The following is an 18,774-nucleotide window of genomic DNA, read 5'->3' as shown; positions in this document are numbered from 1 at the left end:
ACAATGATGGCCTACTGACTGACCACTAGGCTACCCTGCCGCCCCAACACTACAATACAATACAGTAATATACATACAGTGCAATATTTGCTTTATTGGTCCATTTGCACCGATATACTTGATTGTTTTAATCAGATGAGTGTGTGTGTGTGTGTGTGTGTGTGTGTGTGTGTGTGTGTGCGTGCGTGTGTGTGTGTGTCTTACCAGAGGCATGTCACCGGCCTTCTCCAGCCGCACCAGTTTGACGGTCTCTCCCATGTACTGAATCACACTCTCTTCTGGGTCCGGCTCCAACTCCTGCTCTGCCACCCTGTCATGGGCCTGTATCAGAGCCTGGGAGAGACAACACACAGGTACATGGGAGACAAGGAGTGTGTGCCGTGGAAACTGGGTGTTTATTCCATTTGATTGTTGTAGTACTTGACTTGGATGAATTGGAGCACACACAACTCACAACACAACTCACAACACAACACAACTCACAACACAACTCACAACACAACTCACAACACACAACACAACACAACACAAAACACAACTCACAACACAACACAACTCACAACACAACACAACTCACAACACAACATAACACAACTCACAACACAACACAACTCACAACACAACTCACAACACACAACACAACACAACTCACAACACAACTCACAACACAACACAACTCACAACACAACTCACAACACACAACATAACTCACAACACAACTCACAACACAACTCACAACACAACTCACAACACAACTCACAACACAACACAACTCACAACACAACACAACACAACACACAACACAACTCACAACACAACACAACTCACAACACAACTCACAACACAACTCACAACACACAACACACCTCACAACACAACTCACAACACAACACAACTCACAACACAACACACAACACAACACAACTCACAACACAACACAACTCACAACACAACACAACTCACAACACAACTCACAACACAACTCACAACACAACTCACAACACAACACAACTCACAACACAACACACAACACAACTCACAACACAACTCACAACACAACACAACTCACAACAGAACTCACAAAACAACACAACTCAACACAACACACAACTCACAACACAACACAACTCACAACACAACACAACTCACAACAGAACTCACAACACACAACACAACACAACACAAAACACAACTCACAACACAACACAACTCACAACACAACACAACTCACAACACAACTCACAACACAACATAACACAACTCACAACACAACACAACTCACAACACAACTCACAACACACAACACAACACAACTCACAACACAACTCAACTCACAACACAACTCACAACACACAACATAACTCACAACACAACTCACAACACAACTCACAACACAACACAACACAACTCACAACACAACTCACAACACAACACAACTCACAACACAACACAACACACAACACAACACAACTCACAACACAACACAACTCACAACACAACTCACAACACAACACAACTCACAACACAACACACAACACAACACAACTCACAACACAACACAACACACAACACAACACAACTCACAACACAACTCACAACACAACTCACAACACAACACACAACACAACTCACAACACAACTCACAACACAACTCACAACACAACTCACAACACAACACAACTCACAACACAACACACAACACAACTCACAACACAACACAACTCACAACACAACTCACAACACAACTCACAACACACAACACAACACACAACACAACACAACTCACAACACAACACAACTCACAACACAACACAACTCACAACAGAACTCACAAAACAACACAACTCAACACAACACACAACACAACTCACAACACAACACAACTCACAACACAACACAACTCACAACAGAACTCACAAAACAACACAACTCAACACAACTCACAACACAACACAACTCACAACACACAACTCAACACATCACAACTCACAACACAACACACAACACATCACAACACATCACAACTCACAACACATCACAACTCACAACACATCACAACTCATCACAACTCACAACACATCACAACTCACAACACATCACAACACATCACAACTCACAACACATCACAACTCACAACACAACTCACAACACAACACAACTCACAACACAACACACAACACAACACAACTCACAACACAACACAACACACAACACATCACAACTCACAACACAACTCACAACAGAACTCACAAAACAACACAACTCAACACAACACACAACACAACACAACACAACACAACTCACAACAGAACTCACAAAACAACACAACTCAACACAACTCACAACACAACTCACAACTCACAACACAACTCACAACACATCACAACTCACAACACAACTCACAACACATCACAACTCACAACACATCACAACTCATCACAACTCACAACACATCACAACTCACAACACATCACAACACATCACAACTCACAACACATCACAACTCACAACACAACTCACAACACAACACAACTCACAACACAACACAACACACTTTCATATTCACCAGTTATTGTAAATAACTGGGGGGAAATTGAAACTCGGCTTCCATCACTTATGATTAAACATGCACGTTTTACCCAAAGCCCACCCCGTCTCTCTCTTCCTCCCTCCCTCAACACCAGCCGACAGCAGACTCCACCTCTAAGCCAAGATTTACCCCTCACTTCATTTAAGGTGACGGGCTCTCCGTATGCCGCAATTAATAACCGTTAAACTTTATCCCGCAGAAGAGAGACCTGGGGAGGCAGAAAGGAGGGCTGACTGAGCTTCCAGCGTACACACAAGCCCTCTTAATCTGCCCTGCATTTAGGAGGCAGGATTCGCCTCCGTCAATCATAAAAACACCTCGATCTCGAGAAGGATGAGGAGGAAGGGAAATGAGGAGAAGAAGGAGAGTGAGGGAGGCAGTGTGTTCCTAGCAGGTACCCTATTCACTACCATTTTACATGGGGGTTTGTTGATCTGTTTACCTGTGTGTGTATGTGTGTGTGTGTAGCTAGGGTGAGGGTCACGTTCCGCAGCATAACCGGAGGGAGGGATAATCCACTGCCTGTTGGTTGCCGTTGTGGCAAATGCCTGTGTTTAATTGGACATGATGCCCAGTGGAGTCAATGGAGCAACAGTGGGGTTTGGCAGGTCACACAGTCACATGGTCACGGTCACGTGTCGGCACACAACTAGTCTCGGAATTCCCAGACCTAGGGCAACAGCTCATTGGTACATTGTGGGAGGAAAGGCATCTGTCTAGGGAGACTAGCATGCAAGACCAGGGCCCGGATCCTCTCTATATTCTACTGATCGCACCTTCTAGGGTATACAGCACAGGAGGCTGGTGAGGGGAGGATGGCTTACTTAATTTCGTTCCAGCCATTACTATGAGCCCTTCCTCCCAATGAAGGTGCCACCAGCCACCAGTGGTACACAGTAGGTGTTGAGCCTCTCAGTTGCCCAGTTGTAGCATGTTATTTCTTTCCTCGTCTTCACACATCCATCTCCCCATCCCTCCTCACCGCCTACGACATGTCTAATCTCTCTTCGCAACGGCATGACAGTGCACTACGAGTGGCTACTTAGAGAGCGGTGTCAACACCAGGCTGGCACACGGACCTGGGGTCATTCATGTAAAGGCCAGCCGTAAGCCATCCATACTGAGTGACCTGTCTGTATGCGTGTTGGGCTGGACACTGACCAGCAAGGCAGGGTCAAGTTTCAAAAGGCAACTCTTGTGCTACCCTGCAAATCGATGACATGCTCAAGCTGGAAGCACAAACAAAGGGAGTTCTGTGTGCAAGTTGGATACACTGTCATCATGTTAACCATCCAAACTCCAAAACCCACGATGCCCTGTTATATCACCTATACAAGAGGTTATTAAAGACAGGGCAACCCATAGAGTTAGGGCTGTTTCCCATGCCCTTTAGTTCAGTCACAGAGCAAAGCCACATAAAGAGCCGAGCCATATAAAACCCACTGATCAGTGACTTCCCTGAGCTCCGGAGGAGGAGGCTGATGTCAAGACTGGATAACAGTGACGTGACGGTTCAGGGTTTCACATGAACGTATAGTACTGTCTGCCTAAAAGTTTTAGGCAGATGTTTGGTATAATTGTTTAATCATACACCTGACTATATGCCTACAAAATCCCTGACTTGTGCAAGTGAACCTACAATAATGTATGCTGTTATGAAGCCAAAGGGTGGTCACACTAAATATGGATTTGATGTAGATATTTCTTCTGTTCACTCACTTTGCATTTAGTTCATTGATAAATATAATCTATTAGTATGTCTATTTTTTAAAGTATTCTTACTTTACAGCATTTTTTCAAACCTGCCTAAAACATTTTCACAGTACTGTATATGGAACCTATGGTATATGAAGCCTATGGTACACTATATGGGGCCTATGGTACAGTATATAGAACCTATGGTACAGGTTATGCAGCCTATGGTACAGTATATGCAGCCTATGGTATATGAAGCCTATGGTACAGTATATGGAGCCTATGGTACAGTATATAGAACCTATGGTATAGTATATGCAGCCTATGGTACAGTATATGGAGCCTATGGTATATGGAGCAAATGGTATATGGAGCCTATGATACAGTATATGGATCCTATGGTATATGGAGCCTATGGCACAGTATATGGAGCCTATGGTACAGTATATGGAGCCTATGGTACAGCCTATGGTATATGGAGCATATTCACATATCTCAGTAACACTGACAAATTCCAAATCGGGATTTGGTCCATAGTACCTCTTAGGTGGCCAGCTCAGGAACACTGACACGGTTAAGGGTTGAGTTCTGGTGTGTCCCAGGTCTCTTACCTGGAGGTGGGGAGTGGTGAGTAGGTTACTGAGCTCTACACCCTCTTTCTGTTGAGTGGACTGGAGGATGTATTGCACCTGGACAGAGAGATGGAAAGAGAGAGAGGGGAGGGAATGAGAGGAAGAGAGGGAGAGTTCAAGAGAGGAGGTGAAGAGATTGTAAGAAAGAGAGAGCGAGAGACAGCGAGCAAGAGAAAGGGGTCAGATTAAGGTCAACTGTATAAGTAGCACTAAGTCAGCATCATTGGTCATCTGGAAGAGTGATGCAGTTCAAAGTGTTCATGACTTAATAACATCAGTTGAAAACGCCTCCTTGAGGCTCTATGCGTGATTCAACATGACAGTTCAATTATTCAACTTCCTGACCACCAGTCATGAGTCGACACATGTTGTCAACAAGCTAGCCAAGGCTTTAGTCATTCCTCAGAAGCAACTTCAAATCAAATCAAAATCAAATCAAATTTTATTTGTCACATACACAAATAAATAAATATAAATATACACTTCGCAGTAGATCATTGTTAAAACCACCGATGGTACATCTACTCTGCTTGTCATCGTCTTCCCCAGTACACGTGTAAATATTGGACTTTATATGGCCCCTTCCTGTATTATACTGATGCTAAAATATTTATTCTATTCTACTGAGCCATTGACTTTATGTTCATATTCTTATCTTTTATCATTTCTTATTGTTGTTGCATTGTCGAGAAGGAACCTACACCAAAGCATTTCATTGGACGATGTATACCATGTGTAGACAGTGTCAGCTTTATGACTGAGAGCTCATGTGCTATCAGAGGTATTTTATCCAAATACGAACGCCATAACAGTAAATATTTTGTTCTTACGTGAAGGTCATGTCAAAGACCATTCTGCTGTTAAGATGACCAACTGGATTCCTTCACACAGACAGGTTGGCTGCTCTCTAATAAGTCGCAGTGGGGTTTCCCATTCCAGACACTCTACTGTAACGGGACTTAGTCTCCGCCCAAATGACACCCTCTGGTCAAAAGAAGTGCATGTAGGGAATAGACTGCCATTTGGAACTACTTCTTCTCTCTGGCTGTTGCCTTGGAAATTAAAGACCCTGAATTAATCTCCGAACATGTGAGGTCAAATAGAAGCATGAGGAGTTGGTTCTGCTGTCATGACGTTGGTGTTTCTACAGTCTGCCTTTTAACAGCTTCTTGGTCCTCAGAATGATCACAATCCAGACAGATCCACAATTCCTTCGTCATCATCATCATAGAAAAATATTTTAAAAAACAGCCCATTTCAAGAAGAGAATCCCCAATCCTCTTTCCCACCACCCCTACATTCTCCTCCCTCCTTCCCCTCCTCCATCCGTCTCACTCCCTCTATACCTCTATCCCCCACTCCTCCCCCTCTATCCCTCTCTCTAGCCCTCCTCCCTCCCACTCCCTGGCTCTATCTTAGGTCATCCTTTACACTAATCAAAGCTCTCTGTAATGAGGTGACACACTTTCCCCCTCCTCCTTTCCCCCCCTTCCCCCGCCTCCTCTCCACCTCCCTCCAGCCCATGCCCCTCTACCCTGTAAGCTGCTGGAGTTTCTTTTTCTGGCTGTGGCAGATCCTCGGCCACTTCCTTCCAGGCCCCGGGGCTGCTGGGAGATTACCTGGCCCCGAGGGCCAATCAGGAAGGCCCACGCCACCAGCCACTTAGTTTAGACACACCGTCCACTGGCTCAAACTATTACCACCTTGCTAAGTATCTCCTGGCGCTGTGCCAGCTGCTCTGTGTGAGTGTCTGGATGTATTTACTGTATGAACAGAGATGGTGTGTGTGTGTGTGAGAAAGATCAGTATCTCACTGACCGAGGTCCTCCTCCGAAGCCTACACGCGTGTCCTTAATGTCATCTTCACATCACAAGAGCAATGGTCCTGATGTGCTATTTTCAGTCCAAATGAACCCTTAAAAGCAGCCTCTTTGTCAGTTATCATATGTTGACTGGTTTACAGACAGATTTCCTATAGAAATCAGACCTGGGTCCAAGTACTATTAATTTTTATTAAAATGCCTGAGTATTTTATTGAGCCTGCTGCAGAGTGCCAAATGGACGAGGTTTACACTTTGGTTCCAACGCGCCAGGCAAGCTCAGTCAAGTGCAGCTAAATCATTTGGAAGAAAAGCTAATACTATTTGAACCATGGTCTGATAGAAGTCACACTGTTTGTTCTACCTGGACCAGCACGTAATACATTCCATCAGGTCATATGGAATCCTAAGGACCTGTACGTGGTGAGAGGTTAGCTAGATCTACAGGACTGCAGCATAACAGGCTATCGGACAGACTATGTGGCTGTACAGATCAATAAATGATGGATATGTATGCAACAGACAATGTATAGACCCACAGGTAATTTTTGTATTTTGTCACTGAAGCAGTCAGGTAGAGAGTGGTCAGACAGATGTGGACACAGTGATGAGTTTGTGTTACTCTGTCACTCCTGGTACAGAGGGTAACATTACCCCCAGCTGTGATATGCTGTGAGATGTTTAACCAGGTAGTGCAACATTTTGGCGATGAAGTCCTTTTTTCTACTTACTCAGAGAAAGTGCTCGACTTGGACTGAAATAGGTCCCGGTACTCATTCTGTTTACATTTAGGTGCATGAGCGTCACAATACTTCTGAGCTAATATTATCCAAGAGGAACAGGAGCTCAAGCAGTAGAACACTTGACGTGCCGGTACTCAGCTCCGGCGAGCTTCTGCCCAAGTCAAGCACTTCTCAGAGACCATTGTTATGTCCCTGTGTGCAGTTTAATAAAGGAAGTTTAAGGTAGTTTCTAGAGCAATTGCTAGCATTAACACAATGACGGGAAGTCTACAGGGACAGCTTGCGTGTACTATCCCTTTAATGGTGATGCCATGGATGCAGGAAACAACACGTGAGAGGGGGAATCTAGTTCCAACACACCAAGGATCATTTCCAAGTCAATATGAGACTGCATCTCTAATCATCAGTTATGTACCTGGCTTCCTTTACCCTTATTTCTTTGTAGTTTCTCTGTCACCATCCTCTCGTCCTCATTCTCCTTCTTCCCATCTCTCTCAACTTCCCTGCCCAGCTGTTCTTCATTCCCCAACATATCTCCTTAACCCACATATCCTTCTCTCCTCCCCCAAATCCTCTTCTCCAAACCCTCCTCCTCCACCTCCCTTACCTCCTTTTTTCTCCCCCTACCTTCTGACCAATACATCGGTGAGAGAAGATCCATTTAATTTCTAGATCACTAGAGTGCTGGAGCATTTCACTCTACCTCCAGGCAGAGGCCCTGGGCCTGGGAGGTGAGGGGCAAGGGCGGGCTGCCGCGCGGCTGCATCTGCTGGGTCACGGCACTGTGGATGGTGAAGGCGCTCTGGAAGTCCTCCTTGTGCAGCATGCCCAGCACCAGAGCCACGTCGGCCTGCGATTGGGTGTCCACTAGGCAGCTCTGCACCCGTCGTAGGGCCTCCAGCAGATCTTCCAGCTCTGGGTAGTGAAAAGTAGGGAGAGCCCAAATCAAAATGTATTCGTCATATTCCCAGGATACAGCGGGGTGTAAACGGTGCAATGAGATGGTTACTTGCGAACTACATCTCAACAGTGCAGTAAAATATCAAAAGAAGTCCAGATTTAAATCTCAACAATAACACCATAATGCAATACGTGGTAAAGGTGCAATACAAAGAAGGCAATAAACAATATAAAACAATTAGATAAAGAGGTTGATTAGGCTCAACTGCCTAATTTCCAGTATCATTCATCTCTGTGTGAGGAGTTGTTTACTAGGGCCAGAGAGAGAGGTTCAACATGCTGTTACCTCCTGTAATGCCTGTGACCTTTAACATTCAGACCAAAGTGGTACATTTCTCCACATGGAATTTTCAGAAAGTAAAATCACATGTCTCCCGGTTTCAAACCTCTCTGGCGCTAGCAAGCGCTTGCTCACACAGAGACAGCGTGGGAAAAAAGCCACGTTACTAATGGGATATTGTCATGCCAAAGTCAATTCTGGTGCCAAAACCTGTTTGGGGTTGCGCACCAGTGGGATTCTGCACCCAGACAGGATTTGACATCTGCATCAAGTTTGGCCTGAAGGTACCACCTACATATAGCAACTCTGAGGAGTACAGTGACACCAGGGGAAAGGGGGGCTAAAGCATTGCTTACACGGCCCTCTACTGTTCTAAACCAGCAGGTGTTCTGTTTAACTGACCAGGTACATGGATTAATACATGGATTTCATATAAACCACAGATTACAGCAGCTTACTTGACTAATGTTATCTAGACAGTGATCTCATAAAGGGGCGTTTACCTGAGATAAGAAGAAGCAGGGAGGGTGTGTGTGTGTGTGTGTGTGTGCGCGCATGTGCATGTCCCCCCCACTAAAACCGGTCGGCAGCAACAACCACAACCTACTGTCTCCTCTAAGGCTAACCAACTGACATGAAAACAAATTCTCTGAGGAACAATTTTGTTTCACCTCACAAAATATATAAAATTCACTTCAAATCAAAAATCCAATCAAATGAAATTTTATTGGTCACATACACATATTTAGCAAATGTTATTGCGGGTGTAATGATTCACACGAAACGATTCACAACGATACACACAAATATAAAAGAATGGAATTAAAAAATATATAGATATTAGATTGAGCAATGTCAGAGTGGCATTGACTAAAATACAGTAAAATAGTATACAGTATAAACACATGAGATGAGTAAAGCAGTATGTAAACATTATTAAAGTGACTAGTGTTCCATTATTATAGTGGCCAGTATGTATATAAGGTGCAGGGTTACATGACAGGGTGGAAGCCAGCTAGTGATGGCTATTTAAGATAGAAGCTGTTTTTCAGTCTCTCGGTCTCAGCTTTGATGCACCTGTACTGACCTCGTCTTCTGGATGATAGCAGGCTGAACAGGCCGTGGCTCGGGTGGTTGATGTCCTTGATGATCGGATTTGTGTCTTGATGATTTAGGCCTTCCTGTGACATCGGGGGTGTAGTTGTCCAGGAGGGCAGGTAATTTGCCCCCGGTGATGCATTGGGCTGACCGCACCACCCTCTGGAGGGCCCTGCGGTTGCGGGCGGTGCATTTGCCATACCAGGCGTTGATACAGCCCGACAGAATGCTCTCAATTGTGCATCTGTAAGAGTTTGTGAGGGTTTTAGGGGTGAAGCCAAATTTCTTCAGCCTCCTGAGGTTGAAGAGGCGCTGTTGTGACTTGTTCACTACACTGTCTGTGTGGGTGGACCATTTCAGATCGTCAGTGATGTGTACGCCAAGAAACTTGAAACTTTCCACCTTCTCCACTACGGTCACATTGATGTGGACAGGGGCGATATCCATCCACTGTTTCCTGAAGTCCACGATCAGCTCCTTTGTTTTGTTCATGTTAAGTGAGAGGGTACTTTCCTGGCACCATTATCCCAGGGCCCTCACCTCCTCCTTGCAGGCTGTCTCGTCATTGTTGGTAATCTGGCCTACTACTGTTGTCACGTTCGTCGTAATGAGTAGACCAAGGCACAGCATGAATAGAGGTCTACATATTTTTTATAAAATGAAACTCACCAAAACAAAACAATAAAGCATAAACGAAACGTGAAGCTACTGGTGTGCACTCAGGCAACTCAATGTAGACAAGATCCCACAAACACAAATGAGGAAAGGGCTACCTAAATATGATCCCCAATCAGAGACAACGATAAACAGCTGTCTCTGATTGGGAACCATATCAGGCCAACATAGACATACAAAAAACCTAGATGACCCACCCTAGTCACTATCACGCCCCAACCAACAGAGAATAAACAGCTTACTGTGGTCAGGGCGTGACAACTGTTGTGTCGTCTGCAAACTTGATTGAGTTGGAGGCGTGCGTGCGTGCGTGGCCATGCAGTAATGGGTGAACAGTGAGTACAGGAGGGGACTGAGCACGCACCCTTGTGGGGCCCCTGTGTTGAGGTTCAGCGAATTGGAGGTGTTGTTTCCTACCCAGTTGCACAGGGTGGGGTTCAGACCCAGGGCCCCGAGCGTAATGATGAGCTTGGAGGGTACTGTGGTGTTGAATGCTGAGCTATAAATAAATAAGCTGTTTAAATAAATAAGACCTACACCACATTACTCAGCACTAGTGAGACTCATTTCGCCTGCGGAAGGCCTACACTATATTGAAAAATATGACGTGACTGCGGCAATAATTACATATTGTCACGTGTGCTCCCTCTCCGGCCTCTGGGTCACCAGGCTGGTCGTTATGGCGCACACCTGTCACCATCGTTACACGCACCTGCGCGTCATCAGACTCACCTGGACTCCATCACTTCCCTGATTACCTTCCCTATATATGTCACTCCCGTTGGTTCCTTCCCTATATATGTCACTCCCTTTGGTTCCTTCCCTATATATATATATATATGTCACTCCCTTTGGTTCCTTCCCTATATATATATATGTCACTCCCGTTGGTTCCTTCCCTATATATGTCCCTCCCTTTGGTTCCTTCCCTATATATGTCACTCCCGTTGGTTCCTTCCCTATATATGTCCCTCCCTTTGGTTCCTTCCCTATATATGTCTCTCCCTTTGGTTCCTTCCCTATATATGTCACTCCCTTTGGTTCCTTCCCTATATATGTCACTCCCTTTGGTTCCTTCCCTATATATGTCACTCCCGTTGGTTCCTTCCCTATATATATGTCACTCCCGTTGGTTCCTTCCCTATATATGTCACTCCCGTTGGTTCCTTCCCTATATATGTCACTCCCGTTGGTTCCTTCCCTATATATGTCACTCCCGTTGGTTCCTTCCCTATATATGACACTCCCGTTGGTTCCTTCCCTATATATGTCACTCCCTATGGAGATCCTCGTCCTGAGCTCGTCTACTTTATTATCGAAAGACTGAACATTAGCGAGTAATATACTCGGAAGCGGTGGATGGTGTGCACATCTGAGTCGTACTAGTCCACGACAAATACCTCTTCTCCGCCAGCGGTGTTTTGAAGCAGCCTCTGGAATAAGTTAAACTGCCCTGGGGGGTACGATCAAAGGATACAATTCAGGACAGTTGTATTGCTGGTCGTAATGCTGGTGAGTTACTGTCGCTCTGATATCCAAAAGTTATTTCCGGCTGTATGTAATAACACAAACAATTCTGGGCTAATAATGTAAGAAATAACAAACAAACAAAAATACTGCAAAGTTGCTTAGGAGCAAGAGTCAGAGCCGCCATATCTATCGGCGCCATCTTATACCACCTTCATATGATTTACAATCACCCTCCAATGAAACAGATATATTTCAGGCCTACATGTGCAATGCCAGAATGAGAATACCTCTGAAAAATTGACTTCCAAACAGAAGTGTTTCACTCCAAATGGATCCATCCTCTTTACCAGAGTTGAGGGGAGTGAGTGACTTCCATGTGACTAAATGGAGGGAGCCTTTCCATTGACATTCACTTTTAAACCCCCATCCTCACTCTATCAATGACCCTGGCTCAGCCCTTTCCTTGCACACTGTTCTGACTCCTTTGTTTCACAGAATCATTATGATAGTTCCCAACACCTCTATTGTTCTTCTCACAGAGGTACCCCTCCCCCTCTTTACCCCATCCCCTCTCACCCTCGCCTCCACCTACCCCTTTGCCTCCCCCTCCCTTCATTAACTCATGATTCTACTCACCCGCAGCCGTGTCCCCACCAGGCAGGGGGCTCCCATCCTTGGTCTCCTTGCCTGCCTCAGGCGCTTCGAACGTGGGGTTGTCGATACCCATCTTGGCTGGGTTCTGGGCCAACTTCTTGAGCCTGAGCGAGGCGTTGAGATCGATTTCATGCTTCCCTTTGTTGGCGTCCTCCTCCCGCTTCCTCCTCAGCTCTTCCTGGTACTGCTGCATCCTCTCCATCTGGGCGCTGCTGCGGGAACCCTGCACCATGCTGCTAACAGTTCCCACCACCCGGTCCCCAGGGGGGACATCCACAGCCCTCTCTCTCTGCTGCAGCTTGGCTCCACTCCCAGGACCCTCCGTGCCATTTACAGGCCCCATTGGGTCCTCTGTTACATATCCGGGTCCTCCGTTCTGGTGAGAAGTGATCATCCCTGCTCCGGGAGTCTGATCCTGGCCTACACCTGTGTGTGTTGATAGGGCAATGTCCACTATGAAGGCCTGAGGCTAGGACTCTTCACTGCAGCAGGGGCCATAGCACTTCAACTGGGACAGTTGTCTTCAGGTGGTGAGCAGGTTCTGAAATGCATAAGCAGGGTTAGGATGGAGCAGCAGCATTACCACTGTTCTCGTCTTGTGAGCCATAATGCGAAGTCTTGTGATAGCTAGCTAGCTAGGCCTCTGAAATTTGATGAGAGGCTACCAACATTTATCTCCTTCTTATCAAATTTACACTATTCATTATTACAGCCACAATATATTTGTTATGAACTCCAGGGGTCTCAAACTGGTGGCATACAGTATACAGATCCTGGCCTACACATGTGTGTGTTGATAGGGCAATGTCCACTATGAAGGCCTGAGGCTAGGACTCTTCACTGCAGCAGGGGCCATAGCACTTCGACTGGGACAGTTGTCTTCAGGTGGTGAGCAGGTTCTGAAATGCATAAGCAGGGTTAGGATGGAGCAGCAGCATTACCACTGTTCTCGTCTTGTGAGCCATAATGTGAAGTCTTGTGATAGCTAGCTAGCTAGGCCTATGAAATTTGATGAGAGGCTACCAACATTTACCTCCTTCTTATCAAATTTACACTATTCATTATTACAGCCACAATATATTTGTTATGTACTCCAGGGGTCTCAAACTGGTGGCATACAGTACACAGCATTTACTATGACAGCTGTGGTCGCGGGCCGCAGCCGTCATAGTAAATGCTGTGTCCTGCATCGTCTACTGTTTCTGCCGATTTTGACGGCAAAGAATTACACCACAGCCCTCCGGACCTTACTACCAGAACCAAGGCAAAGAAATACACCACAGCCCTCCAAATCTTACTACCAGAACCAAGGCAAAGAAATACACCACAGCCCTCTGGACCTTACTACCAGAACCAAGGCAAAGAATTACACCACAGCCCTCCGGACCTTATTACCAGAACCAAGGCAAAGAAATACACCACAGCCCTCCGGACCTTACTACCAGAACCAAGGCACAGCAACACACCACAGCCCTCTGGACCTCGGTGAACACATAATTTGGCCCCAGGGCAAAATAAGTTTGAGACACCAGATATACACTATTCATGTTCTGATGATACACTATTCATGTTCTGATGTTCAATTTTGCACATGGTACATTAGACCAGTATATTTACACCTAAAGGTCCAGACAGTAATAACCAACCTGGTTACCTCACCCTGATCTTTGATTACCTATCGCATCTAGTATATACCTTACTAGTAGAACCACCTAGTATATATATTACTACCAGAACCACCTACTACATACATTACTACCAGAACCACCTAATATATACCTAGCCACCATTTTATCCTCCCTCCTCCTAGTTTACAATCAACAGAAGAGCTAATCTAACTCCGCACATGGCAACCTCCCTGGCCTGCCCTCACTTTCCTGTCCCAATCCCTTGAGTCCCCATCCCTATGTCTGTCACTCTGTCCCCACCTGTCCTTGCCTGAATATCTCTCTGTCATCTAATACCCCCTCACCACTTACATCTTTGCTCCCTGGGTCCTTCAGGCTGATTTTATTAATCTACAGTCATTATAGGGATATAAAATGTGACAGGAAGTGCATCATAATGCATTCAACCAGAACCTGTATATTACGAGTATACAACCAACCTGATCTGCCATTGCTGCTGTGGATTACAATCTATTTTAAGGATGTTACCCAGTATTAATCTGGATTAACCAACTATATGATTGTATGACTATGAGATGTTCACTAGGGAAATAAAGTGAGCTGGTGTGTATGCCATACTCAAGGGCAACTGAACTTGCAAGTGTTTTTTTAAAGGCCAAATTGTATAATTATTTTTCTTCAGAAAGAGACAAAGGATGAGGATCAAGTGCTTTTTTGTGTGAGGATTATATGCATTTCAAGATGCAAGGAAAACGTTCTCACAAAGCTGAAGTTTTGTCTGGTTAGGGACAGTAGAATAGAGAAGCAAAAAGCTAGGAATCTTACTCAGGGAGTGTATGGGGCATTTCAATACACAAACATCAGCTGGCTCTTAAAATGTCCACCCAACCCAATCAAGACCCAGTCAGACCTGATGCTGCAAGGGAACTACATAAATAAGTAAGCAAACAGAATTGCCTAGAACTAACATGAATGACAAAGGAAAGTAAAATGGCTTGAACAGGAAATAACATGTCATCAATGTACTAATTCAAGATTTTTTGGGGCAGTTCTCAGCTTTTCTTGGACAGACACCTCTGAAGTTCCTTCTGTCAGAGAGAGGCAGCCAGCCACGACAAACACACATGGCAACACTAACCCCTTCACCCCCGGTACCAGCTAATCATGTCTGGCAGGTCTACTCTCTCCCCCTCCTCCCCCCTAATACCCTAGCTCTCTTCTCCCCCTCCCGTATCTAGGTATTTAGCACTGTTTAGAGCACAGCGAGGCTGACAAACAATACAGACGGCCACAGTGAGCCACCAGCACCATCTGTTCCTCTCCTGTGGGTTTGGTTAAGCCTGGGGAGGAAGCATCTCATGGTCTAATGTAGTTCTGCAGGCTTCAGCTCTGTCAGCAGCATGACACTGAGGAGAGACCATGGGAGCTGGCATAGGTTCTGATGAGATTACTTTGTGTTTATTAAGCTTTGAACGTATACACACACACACACACACACACACACACACGCATATGCATATGCAGGCAAGCACACAAGCACGCGCGCATACACACCCTTTGTGGGGGTAACTTTATCCTAAATGTAGGCATAAATTTGATTATCTTCACTCATATAATTTATAAGTGTAGAAAATGAGTTCACCAACAGTAGGTCCTGGACTAGACCGTATGGCTCTGGGCTCATCTGTGGCTGTAATTACACTAGCTCCTGGCTCCTTTGGGAAAACAGGTTCAAATTGGTGGCTAATTAAATACTGTTCCTTACAGCTGGTGGCTAGGCTACTTGTCAGAGTGACTAATCACTCATGCCCCGGAGTCAATTGTTTAAGTCTGTTTTAAATGGCTTTAAATGTCAGGTGGACTCATGAGTCAAAAGGGTGACGAAAAAAGAAAGGTTTTCAACTTTGGCCTCTGAAATGTAGATACATAGAGATGTATCTATATAATTAATTTAGGCTACAGAAGAACAGCCATGTTTTCATAGTTAAAATAAGTCATTCTTAGAGTTACTTCGATAACTGAGAGCTTTCACTGCTGGCTAAAGCTATAATTAAATGTCTATTCAACACGTTCAAATAGCGGGGCTACTACTGGAAGCAACATGTTCTCATAACATGGATAGCAGCACTACAACAAATATAGCCTCATTGGAGTGCAGATCTGTCTTGTACTGTTTCAATTGTGATAAACATCAACTTTAACGTGTGAAATACAGCAACATTTGACATACGTTAAATTGATGCAGTTGTAGGCTTGTGATTTTGGTGTTTGTGATTGCTTTAATAGAAACGTTCGAATACCAACCGCGAGATGGTCATTACACACACACACACACACAAAGTGCACCGATACTGTTGGCGAACTTAGTTTTCAATAAATGTTTCTAGACAATCCGATCGGACTCAACCGTCTTAAATCTAAGAAGTCTACTCACCGCTTCCATGTCTTAAAAAAATTAATGAATCCGGTAATGCGCAATGGTTCTAAAATACCTGTTATTTAGCCCACATAACATGTTCAAGATGAGCGTATCCGTATCGTCTTTATTCTTCTCGCTGGTTGATCGCACTTAGCGGGTGTGTGGTGAGTTGGGACAGCTTGCATCACTGCAGAGTAACTGCGCATGATGTTTGAGCGTCTCCCAGACAACTCCACGGCGCCAATGACTTTACCATATCAATGGTCATGAGCGACAGTGTTTGTCTTTCAATAGCATGTGATAACTTCACTTTTTTTTTTTTTTCACCTTTATTTAACCAGGTAGGCTAGTTGAGAACAAGTTCTCATTTGCAACTGCGACCTGGCCAAGATAAAGCATAGCAGTGTGAACAGACAACACAGAGTTACACATGGAGTAAACAATTAACAAGTCAGTAACACAGTAGAAAAAAAATGTCCTATTCCACAAACAGTGAACTAATTTTAGCTGGATATACAAAGCCAATATATTGGATAAATATAAAAAAAACACGACTTTGGTCAGAATTAGTGGAGTTATGGAGAATAGACAGTACAGTGTGCACCTCATGATCATATGTGACTAGTAGAATGATAGTTACTTCACCTGCCGTGCGCATTAAAAGTCCATAAAGAAAGGATGCAATTAACCCTAAAATTAAACAAGGGATCAAAAATGTCATAATTTCGAAAACATTTTTCTATCCTTCTGAAATGTAAGGACTTTGTCTAGTTACAGACACACAACTATTTACCATGATTTATGTGTTAATACGGAGAAATGAAAAAAAATACATCTTGCATAGGCCTACAACCCTGTTAGCAAAGAGCACTCTGGAGACCGGCATCCCGCCAGCGACGGCTTTTTTGCCCATCACCTCACCGCTCACGTACACTAGGGGGCGGCACTCCTGACAAAGCCAGAAAACCAGGCTGTGGTCTTGTGAAACAGTGGATGTAAAGAGTCTAGCTAGCTAGCTAAAACCTTACGTTTTTAAACTGCAGCAAAAAGTGCAGTAACTACAGTTGATGGTTGTATTTTGGACACAATCATTTCAGAATAACTGCAGTGTACTTGTTCTCAACTAGCCTACCTGGTTAAATAAAGGTGAAATAAATCAAAACTGCTGTTGAACTGCTGTTATACTGCACTCTAAATGCACTTCAAAATAAGGGTGTTATTTTGGACTCTGACTGCTATGTTTTTTCGTAAGGAAAGCATTTACTACAAATTAAATGTACCATTTTGTAAACTTGCCTTGCTGATATTTGCCATGCAATGCAGTTGAAGTAATGTAGCTAGCTAATTATGTTATTGCTTATTGTGTAGTGGATTATAAAAAATACCTGTATGCTTATGGATGTCGCTAGCTATTTAGCCGATCTGTATATGGACCCTAAAACATTTGGTATAAATATGAGTTCAGAACAGTGGTTTTAATTGCTTCCACCAGTTAATCAATTAATCCCCCCCAAATTGCAGAAAATGACTGTTACATGTTAATCGTATAAAGTCAACATTAACTAGCTAGCTATGAACCTCAGCTATCATGGCCGGTTGTATGGACTTTAAATGGCATCAATGAAGCCTATCGATTGAGGAGAATATAATTTAACTTTATTGTGCCAAGGATGCAAGTCGTATATACATGTAGTTATTTCCAAGCATGAGTTCCCCCACATTGTAGCCTGTACATTGAATATAATCGCTGATCATGTACTCTAAGATGGCAAACGAAGGTGCGGTTCAGGTATGAATGTCTGCGAGACATTATTTTTCAGTCATATCCAATACCAGGAGTATCAAACTCCAGTATTTGAATGATGCTGTGTCTGCATGTATGTCTTACAATTATACACTTCAACAGGGTTTACCAATCCTGGTCCTGGGACATCAATGGGTACACATTGAACTCTGCAATAGACTGGAACACATGATTTAAGGCTGATTTGTAATTCATATATACAGAACCAGAATATAAAAAACAGTACACTGCACTTCTTATTAATACTCTTAAACAGGTGGCATCTCAATATCTAATTTCCTCCATCTCCATTGATCTGAGGACACA

General features: G+C 44.3%; 1 protein-coding gene across 2 annotated transcripts in view; it reads right to left on the bottom strand.

Annotated features, from left to right (window-relative positions):
• The window catches only part of LOC139407373 (protein PALS1-like), a 25,342-nt gene extending 8,505 nt beyond the window's left edge, over positions 1-16,837 (bottom strand). The window contains exons 1-5 of one of the 2 annotated variants that reach the window (XM_071151098.1): positions 16,680-16,837; positions 12,600-13,158; positions 8,184-8,395; positions 4,897-4,974; positions 205-333 (exon numbers count right to left, since the gene is read on the bottom strand). In XM_071151098.1, the coding sequence (XP_071007199.1) occupies positions 205-333; positions 4,897-4,974; positions 8,184-8,395; positions 12,600-13,011 (831 nt within the window). In that variant the 5' untranslated portion in view covers positions 13,012-13,158; positions 16,680-16,837. The remainder of the gene's footprint in view (positions 1-204; positions 334-4,896; positions 4,975-8,183; positions 8,396-12,599; positions 13,159-16,679) is intronic. The other variant, XM_071151099.1, reaches the window with a different exon arrangement.
• Positions 16,838-18,774: the final 1,937 nt, after the last annotated feature.

Source organism: Oncorhynchus clarkii, chromosome 4 (genome assembly GCF_045791955.1).
Source record: "Oncorhynchus clarkii lewisi isolate Uvic-CL-2024 chromosome 4, UVic_Ocla_1.0, whole genome shotgun sequence".
NCBI lineage: Eukaryota > Metazoa > Chordata > Actinopteri > Salmoniformes > Salmonidae > Oncorhynchus > Oncorhynchus clarkii.
The sequence above is the reverse complement of the archived record's forward strand: the minus strand, read 5'-3'. Positions and strand labels throughout refer to the sequence as shown.